Source organism: Amblyomma americanum, chromosome 11 (genome assembly GCF_052857255.1).
Source record: "Amblyomma americanum isolate KBUSLIRL-KWMA chromosome 11, ASM5285725v1, whole genome shotgun sequence".
Classification (NCBI taxonomy): domain Eukaryota; kingdom Metazoa; phylum Arthropoda; class Arachnida; order Ixodida; family Ixodidae; genus Amblyomma; species Amblyomma americanum.
In genome coordinates, this window is record NC_135507.1 from 14,034,389 (window position 1) to 14,044,010 (window position 9,622).

Below are 9,622 nucleotides of genomic sequence, written 5' to 3' on the forward strand. Positions count from 1 at the left end.
TTTCACCTTAAATAAGCCGAGCACCAGACCAGGGGAAAGCTTGTACCCATTGTATCACCGGCGGGTACCCGACGGCACTGGGGATCGAGCCCCGCACCTGCCGCTTGCGATGCAGCTAATGGTATGCAACTAGTATGCAAATAGGATAAGCAGGATGTACCGAAAACGCTGCTCTCTGTTTCTAGCGTTTAACTGTTGCTTCCGATTTCAGGAGCAGTACAACTTCGTGCACCGTGCCCTCATGGAGAGCGTCTGCATCCGCGACCACAGCGTTCCTTGCAGCAAGATGTATGACCGCTACACTGAACTGCTCTCGCTGGACGAGACGACTGGAAAAAGCGCCATCGTAAAGGAGTTCGAGGTAAGGAGCTGTAAGACACTACACTGACACAAGAGGCTTTACAGAGGATGTTATACACGAAACTTTTTTAACGGTAAACCCCACTTGCGCTGTCTTAGTGCACTGTGACCGAAAACTCACTCGTCGACCTGTTAGTAAATAAAAAATTGTCGGAGTTTTAACTTTTTTACACCGATTATAGCGCGAAAGCACTGGATTTCTGGTACAGTTCAGCCAAGATCGAATTTCTGGGGTAGCCAGGTTCAATTTTCGGAAGTGACCCGGGCTAAATTTGGACGTCACCATCGTGTTGGTCACGGTCAGTTATGGCTGGACATGGATTTTGGTGCAAATCGGCAAAGGTCAAATTCTGGAGGTGGCCAAAGCCAAAGTTTGGAAGTGGCCAAGGCCAAATTTGTAGGTCATCATCGTGTTGTGCATGGTCAAATTTGGGGTTGGCCGAGCCAAATTTGTAGGTATCTATGTGTTCTGCTTTCTTTTAATATAACATGGCGTCGCTGTTGCCTGGTGTGGGCACAAGATCAGACGGGCAAGATTCTTGGTCGGTGTTGGTGAGCGTATGAGTACTTCCGCACTAAAAATGACACCTAGGCGGGCCCAGCATCAGACAGAGTCGTGATATTAGTAACTTCACTGACAACGGGACGACGCTAAACGAAGATCACTGGGGAAGGCATTTGTTCTGCAGTGAACGTATTCAGGCAGATAGTACTTGTGAATATGCTGATCATACTGAAAAAGTATTAAAAATGACTGCATTTCTTTCTTCGCAGGAGCTGAAGTCTCTAAAACCGTGGTTCACGCCGGCGCACTGCACAGCAGCAAGTGACCCTGCAAATCTAAGGAAAAGTCGAGATGTGTCAGTGCTTGCGCGTAAGATACTTCCTTTTCTTCCGTGCGTTACATGAACGCTCTTCTTTCTTTAACACGGCGCACTTGAGCGCACACGTTAAGTTGCCTTGCGGTTAATCGTACCTTCGACCCTAGCTGGTTGAAATCAGTCCGCTAGCTTGACTATGCTTGCTTTCCATGTTCAGGCACGCATAGACTTGTTAGATGGTAATAAAAACACAAGCGTGTGGTCAGCGGCCGACTGGGTTACCGCCAAGATTACATGCATTACGCCCTGACAGTGATGACAAAACTTGCGAGTGTCTACCTTTTGAGCTGCTATAAAGAGAAATGAGTATCCTTTATTCAGCATGAAATAACGATCCTATTGGCCCGTGCATATCAAATCGCGATGTAGTTGCGATATCGGCCCCGAACATTCTTGAAGTATGCGTGACAGCAGATAATCTACGATTCAACCGCTGTTGCGCGACCTCATGCGTACTGAGTTGTGTGACATTTTGTGCGGCACCAATTGCACTTTCTTTCGTCGGTCGGGCGTCACCGCTTGCCTGAAAACGTTATTGTGGAAAGGATATTGCTCATTCTTTTTTTCACATTCCTATGAAAGGATGGAACGACTTCCTCCCACTACTGTCTCTTCGAATAACTTTATGTTGACAGGCATGAACAACTTTTCCTGAAAATTTTAATTTAATTGGTTTTTGGGGAAAGGAAATGGTGCAGTATCTGTCTCATATATCGTTTGACACATGAACCGCGCCGTAAAGGAAGGGATAAAGGAGGGAGTGAAAGAAGAACGGTTTTTTTTTCCAACGTTCAAGCTCACCGCTTACTGTCATGTACTTAATTTGAGCTGCGATCTCTATGCCATCTTTCCTTTTTTGCTGCCCTCCACTTAAGCTCTGAAAGCCTCGATGCTTTACTATTTATTAGTTGCAAAATGTTGTTTAATATTTATCGCACCTCTTTTGTAGCTGACCGGTGCCGACCACTTCTACGAGACGGGACATTTGTGAATGCTGTCTACGTCAATGTAAGTAACCATGCGCATTGGGTATTTTAGGAACCGAGGAAAGAACTAGCAGCATTTGTGCAACTTACTGTTATGGTCGCATGACAAATATATGGATCTAGAAGTTGCAGCTAACACTGCAGGAGTGCTAAAATATTCTTCGAGGTTGTTCTTTTCGCTTATTTACCAAATAACTACATTAAAGATGAGGTACTCAGTAGTTGTATACTCTTGAGCATGTCTGTATGTTATGGTGCAACCTTTGTAGTCGTTGCGCATGCCTCGTTTAGAATATGAAACAGCTGCCTGAATGAGGCAGCAAGAATACACGGGTGTGTAAATTGTCAAACACTGCCACTGCTTGGAAGAATCGTGAATTATACGAGGGGCTTGACGCCACTAACATAGTGACGGCAGTGTAACAGTTGGCCGGAAAGACAAACCTCAATGTGCTCTCGGCACGAGAGACTTGTTCCCTACCGCTAGGTGCCGCCAGTCTACGCATGCATTTACGTCGACGCTTCTCAAAGCGCCGTTAACCTGTACTCAACTCACGATCGAGTCAGTGAGAAGTCTCACCTTCCCAGCAGTCTTTATTCTTGGCGTAAACTAAGTGTCTTGCGCTATCTCAGCATGTTCCAAACATGTCAAGCCTTATTCCTGCCACTGCTGCTTTTGTGCTCAGTCCATCCCTCTCATTCGCATCTCGAAAGATAGGAACACAAAGCACACCCCTTAATGTTATGTACTCTTTTTCGTTTTCGCGCTGATTTCTGTGTTCTGGCTTCGAAACAGGGCTTTCACAAAAAGGACAAGTTCCTGGTGACCCAAACGCCATCCAGCAAAGATGCTGACGACCTCTGGAAACTGGTGATCGAGTCGGGAGCAAGGACTATAGTCACACTTGACGTCTTCAACGAAGACGCCGATGTAGTGAGCTCACGAGCCTTTGATCTTCTACCATCGACACTTTATTTATTCAGCAATTTTTGTTCCCTGGGAGTGAAGAGTCATTCCACATAGAAGGTGCACATAAAATAGGCAGCGACCCTTGAAATTTCCCGCATCGAGAATGATAACGATGGAGGCAGGGAGGCGGTTCCAGTCACTGGCTCTACGAGAGATGATTGAATGAATACGAAAGCTAGTTCGGCAGCATGAGGTCTCCACCTTGAATTTATAATTAATACGCAATAAAAGATAGAGTGGAGGAAGGGGAAACTGATATTCCAGGTTATGGTTAGAGTAGCATTAATTGTAGATTAATTGCTGTTAGCGTAACATTAAATATTATGGTAACACTAAATACAACAGTATTTTTATTGTTGCATCTACCGTTTATCGCTGAAAACAGCCGCGTGAGTGATTGCTTCATTTTGCAGGGCGAGAGTGATATCAGTGAGTGTTCCTTGTTGTTATTATTACAAGAGCTGCCTGTGTTACGCTATTCGTTGCGAATTTATTAACAAATGAGCTAACGTAACATGAGATCAGATGCTCACTACGTCTGGATTAAGGAGCGCTTTTGTTATAGTTTCAACTCCTTCTTTGTGCTTGCACGTGTCAGGTTCCTTTCTGGCCTACTGGCGGCTCGGCTAGATACGGCGATCACAAGGTCGAGTGCACAGAGGACCGCAACGTGAACGACATGTCTGTGCAGGTCTTCAAGGTCACATCCAAGCACAAGGTACGGAATGCTTGACTCAGTGGCTCTCGTTAAGCGGTGACATTAAATCGTGTCGGTTCATCCTGTCCTTAGGAAACGAGCTTTGTGTAATATAGGGGTATTAAGCTGAAGACGTTTTCGCCTAATGTCGCGGTAGACAGGGGTGCAACATCAAGCTAAAATTAGTTTTTATATATGCTACATACTAAGCTGACTGATAGAGACAGCGACATAATTTCATGAGAGGGGTTTAGTAGTCTCTCCTGCAGCTGAATAATTACAGATACAAAATTACTAGCCAAGGTAATTCCACTTCAAATGGTGCAACGACAAAGCGAACAGAAGAGGAGTTGCATGGAAACGGAAATGAAAATGTGTACAGTGTTGCCATTTTTAACTTGCGCCATCTGAACTCGTAGCCTCCACGTAATCGCCCAACCTTACACAGAGCCTAGTTCAACGCAATTTGACTAAAAAGAATGTCGCCTTCTTGTCTGACATTAAAAGCTACATATACCGTCCTACTGACTCACCCTCGCGTCTCTTAGCTTGTTCAGGCCTTAACACACTATCGACGAGAGCAAAACAAGCTCGACTTAAGTTCCTTTTTCAAATTCTGCATCGTCAGTATAAAATGGATACCACCCAGTACATTTCATATTCGCAAGCCAGAAAAACACGGCATCAACACGAGCATACGCTAACTGAGTATTCTTTCTCTAACGATACATTCAGGTACTCATTTTTTCCTCGCGTGATCAGAGAATGGAATGAACTTAACTCATCATTAACAACAACAAATTCATTATCCGGGTTTGTTTTACAGTTAGAGTTAATCATAAAAGATTATTAAGATCTTCTAATGTTTGTTCGCGATTCTATTTTAGGTAGCACTATCAATAAGTAGAATTGAAATGCAGTTGCTTCTTTAAACTTTCTCGTTTTTGCTTATGACTATGACGTGCACCGTTGTTGTCATTATGTACTACGTTGTTTTCTATTGTATGGTTCTATTACCTTGTCGCTTGTATTCTGATGAATTATGTTGTTTCTTCGTGATTTGTGTCACTCACACGTATACTTGTACGCGTACAAGAAATCATTTTTTATGCCCTTCTGCTAGGCTCTCGGCTGAGATCGGCAGTATTGTAAAATAAAAATAAAATAAATAAATATGAACTTTCACCTAAATTACATGAGTCGCTGACTTGAGGTATGCCGGTTCAATTTTCACCTCTGCTGAGACCAAACGTTTCGTCTACGAAGACGCTGAAAGCCCTAAGCATACTTGGAAAGAGTGACACCTTGTGCAATAATCTTCAGGCACCGGGCTCTTCAGGGCCAGTGACTGTGAAACACTTCCATCGTTCTACGTGGAACAGCGCCGAGCAGATGGTGGACCTAGTGGACCACGTGGAGCGTTGGCAGCAACAGTCTGAAGACAAAATCATCCTCGTCCAGTGCAGGTAACATAGACTTCAGCAGCACGGGAATGGTTGGGCAAGACGTGCACTCTAAGCATGAATACGCCCTTATAGGAGTAAACAGGGAGTGAGCCGTCCTCTAGTACACTCTCTTTTATAGAAGCGAGTGCACTAGACAACAGCTTACTCCCTTTAACTCCTTTGTGTTTAGAGGGTGGTGGTCGCAGATTTATATTGCCGCAGGTACTTCAATGACTTCGACCTATACGGAAGGTTCGTGTGCCAGGATTTCCAAACCGGAGAAAAACTAGATGTCACGGGTGGTGTGATTATGTCAAACTGTTTACAGACTACACTGGGCTGGGTTCGCGCGTCGTCCGGCATGAAGAATGCTGCAAATTAGACAAGGGTACGGAGCTGTTTTAAGTGGGTCACGCAATGTTCGTGAAGGACTCCTCATAGCGCAATGTACAATTGCGATCGCTGTTTGCTCGCGTAGATTTAGGCTTGTACACTAAACTAGTCGATTTGCAAGCAACATCGAGCTCAACGGTTGTGTGCTGCCGTTTCAGAATTTCAGAATTTGTAGAATATGGACAGTACTCGTTCAGAAAAGTACTTGTTCAGGTGAGTACTCGTTCAGCACTGGTTCGTCCTAATTGTCACACAGCACTTCTAAGAGAGAGTCAGAGTCAGTTTCTCGCGTGCGCGAATAAAACGCCGGCTTCCCACAGAGGCTAGAAGTCCTTGGCGAAGAGTTTGCAGGCACTGGGTTGCAATGCCTGCCTATTTACAGACCTCTCGTTCATGGCCATCGCGCGTCACATTTACGTGCCGTAATTGGACAGGGATTTACTGCAGTTCCTGCTGCATCGGTGCATGGGCTGACCGAGGCTGACAGAAAACTCTTTCTAACGCGAAACTCGCTCGAAGGAGCATCCAAGGTAGATAGGGACCACTGTAGATGCAAATCTTCACAGCACAAAGCTGAACAATGAGCGAGAGGGAAACCTGAGTCTGCTGACGAATGTTTCGACGGAATGAGTCATCCAGACCAAGTTCAAGCGCTCTTCTCGAAACACTGGTCAATAGAATTAACATTTCCCTCCTCTCCTAGTTCAAGTTTGCGCTCCGTCAGAGCAGAAACAGGTTATAAGGAAAGTTATGAAGCCGCACACAACTGTGCCACTGGGAATGAGCACCTGGACCGTGTCGTGATGAAAGTGAAAGAGCAAATGAGAAGAGAGAAGTCATTTGCTCTGAAAACTCATGCAGGAATGGATGCGCCGCCAGCGGACTGTTCTGCTGCTGCGCACTCGTCCTGGAGAAGCTCAAGCGTGAGCAGGAGGTCGACGTCTTCTACGCCACCAGGATCGTCCGAGAAAACAGGCCTCAGTTCATCTCCGACTGCGTAAGACGGCGTCTCTGACAGCCTATTCCTTGTTCCTCAGCATTGATACCCGTGTTACACGGGCCGGTTTAACTGCTAATCAATTATACGGTGCATATGCATTTTCGTATCATGAGAGGGAAATACCTAGAAGAATAAGAATTAGGTGGAGCGCATATGACAGGTTCTCTCAGATCATAAATGGCAGTTTACCAATATGCCCCTCAAGAGAAAAGTATACAGCAGTTATATCTTGCCGGTACTCACCTATGGGGCAGAAACGTGGAGGCTAACAAAAACGGGTACAGCTTAAGTTAAGGAGAACACCGCGAGCTAAGGAAAGAAAAATGATAGGTGCAACGCTGAGGGACCGGAACCGGGCAGAGTGGATGACGGAACAAAAGCGGGTTAATGACATCCTAGCCGAAGTCAGGGCCAAGAAATGACCTTGGGCAGGGCATGTAATGCGAAGGTAAAATAACCGCTGGTCTTAGAGGGTAACGGAGTGGATTCCAAGAGAAGGCAAGCGTAGCAGGGGCGGCAGAAAGTTAGGTGTACGGATGAGATAATGACGTTTGAGGAGATACGGAAGCTGCAGCCGGCAATGGACAGGGTTACTTCGAGAAACATGGGAGAACCATTTGCTCTGCAGTGGGCACACTAAGGCTGATGATGATGATGATGATGCTGATGATGATGATGATGATGATTAACGGTTTTTTGAAGTGAAAAAAAATTGTGGTCTTCCCCGTTGCCTCCTTGCAGGACCAGTACAAGTTCTGCTACGACACAGCTGTGGCCTACCTCGAATCTTTCGAGATGTATGCAAACTTCCGGCAGTAACTGTGTAAAAATTGTGCCGCTCAGTAAAGGTTACGCTCCCCGGAAACGCTTGTGGTGCTGTCGATAATAGAACGTCTTAGCCTACCGTTACTGCGTATGACAACTGTGAACGCTGCCTGTGGGTGCTCGCGCGTACCACGCGCATGCGCAGTTAATTCCTGTGCGCTAGCAGTCGAATAAAGTTCCACTAACTGTACATGCTCGCGGAGTACGTCCGCAGTTATAGCGCCAGTCGTAAAAATCGCTTACACTAGTGGCGTACGGAAACAGTAATATAAAACGTTTTAATGAACGCCTTCTATGCGCTGTGCGTCAAAAGCGAAGACAACATTCCGGTATTGGCTGAGCACAGACGGACGGAACTTCAAGAAACTTCAACGCCGCAGGCAAGGACTCCCAGTCGTGCGTGCATAGTTAGTTCCATGCGCCCTAAACAGCGCACGCATAGGTGCAAGCACCGTTGGCTTGAACCAAACCCGTTCAAAAAACAAGGCCTTAAGAAGAGTCTGCGTACTCCAGCCGCTCTCTGTCGAAGGCATAGGCAGGGAAAAAAGAACTTCAGAACATCTGACTGCATAGAAACTCTCATATCATCAGTATGAAGGCTATATACGTTTGAAGAAGCGACTGTCCACCTTCGCTTTCAAGTTTCGGTAAGAAAGCACCCAAAAAGGCACAGCGCCGAAGTGAACGAAGTCAGGTTTCGGGCAATTACCTGATTGCCTGCACGGTTAAGAGTGAAGGATCCGAAAATTATGCTTCTGTCTTGCTCTTCTAGCCGTACATCCTCACAGTTTCACTGCTTCGAGCTTCTGTTTTAAAGCGTGGGCTGCTAGAGCGATTAAACGTCGTCGGTGCCGTGACAACCGAACGTCGGTGCATCCGTGCAGGAGGTTTGGTGCATTCATATACGGCCATGAGGTGGCGATCAGCCTGCGTGCTTCAGTTCCACGCCACATGGGTGCACCGCGGTCGAGGTAAATATCATGAGTGCGGAGCTGCCGCGTTCACTCACCGCTGCCTCAAGGGGGCACATTCGTACGGCTTGGTTGAAGCAGGGCTTTGTGTGTATGCCGTAGTCTTTGACATGATGATTGTGATTGTGAGGGAGGAAACAGTGCTCGTATCTGCGTGGGCAAGAGGGACTGCTGTCGCATCATTCCTTTTGAGGGCGAAGCTTAAGTGATATTCAATGGTGGTGTATCTTAACCTCATGGTTCTGCGAGTTAGTGCCCTCCCGTCCCCGCAGTTTGCTTGCCAATATGGCCGCAGGTGGCAACACTTGTATATCAATTTGTTGCGTTTTCTAGCTTATGGAAGCTCCGTCTTCAATAAGTATCTTGGTCATCATTACTAGGCGGTAATCGATCGATACAGGCCAATTCCAATTCAACCTGTGTCCCTGTAACAAAGGGTAAGTGAAGCGCCATCGCGCGCTGTGCATCACTGATACAGGCCAACTTCAATTTCTCCCCTGTTTCCCTCAGGTTAGGTCCGGTATCTTCCTGCGCTCTGGGTAATGTGACAGTTGTTGATACGTAGTTTTTTTCTGGCGTACCACGGCGTCCCGCTTCTCTCCGCACTTGCGTGCTAGCCCCTTTCATGTTCCTTTGAAACGACCAGATTACTTACGATAGGTTGTCTGCTCCTTCAAGGGGATGCAACGCGAAGCCAAAATATGCCGCTTTATTTACAAAGTGCAGCTTCAAGCCTATACATTCCCGCCTAGCACCATCTGTCGGCCACCTGTACTAAACATCGCTTGGTTCAATAAAAATGTTTTTACTTGAAATCGAGAAAAATAAATAAACAGTGCGGAGAGCTGGTGCGCGAACACGTTGATACTGACGGCTTGCTCTCCCGATGTGTTTCAGAATATTACTATACTGAAATGACTTCTGTGCTCGCACTGACAGGTTCTTTTTTCCATAGGAAATCAATGTAGTGTACGAAACATTCAAAATTCCCGCGGAAATTTTGTTTTTGAGCGCCATGCAACATGTGGCGGCAGTCGCGCAAACTAGTCGCACTTGTCCAAATTTTCTGGTCGTTCTGCAGCTGCACATCTGGC

General features: G+C 46.2%; 1 protein-coding gene across 7 annotated transcripts in view; it reads left to right on the forward strand.

The window, feature by feature from the left end:
• LOC144110624 (receptor-type tyrosine-protein phosphatase U-like) overlaps positions 1-7,597 on the forward strand; it is a 71,033-nt gene extending 63,436 nt beyond the window's left edge. For all 7 annotated transcript variants that reach the window (XM_077643650.1, XM_077643651.1, XM_077643654.1 and 4 more), the window contains 8 exons: positions 212-361; positions 1,135-1,234; positions 2,191-2,249; positions 3,024-3,161; positions 3,796-3,915; positions 5,218-5,360; positions 6,594-6,729; positions 7,474-7,597. In XM_077643650.1, coding sequence (XP_077499776.1) covers positions 212-361; positions 1,135-1,234; positions 2,191-2,249; positions 3,024-3,161; positions 3,796-3,915; positions 5,218-5,360; positions 6,594-6,729; positions 7,474-7,551 — 924 coding nt within the window. In that variant the 3' untranslated portion in view covers positions 7,552-7,597. The remainder of the gene's footprint in view (positions 1-211; positions 362-1,134; positions 1,235-2,190; positions 2,250-3,023; positions 3,162-3,795; positions 3,916-5,217; positions 5,361-6,593; positions 6,730-7,473) is intronic.
• The last annotated feature ends 2,025 nt before the right edge of the window (positions 7,598-9,622 follow it).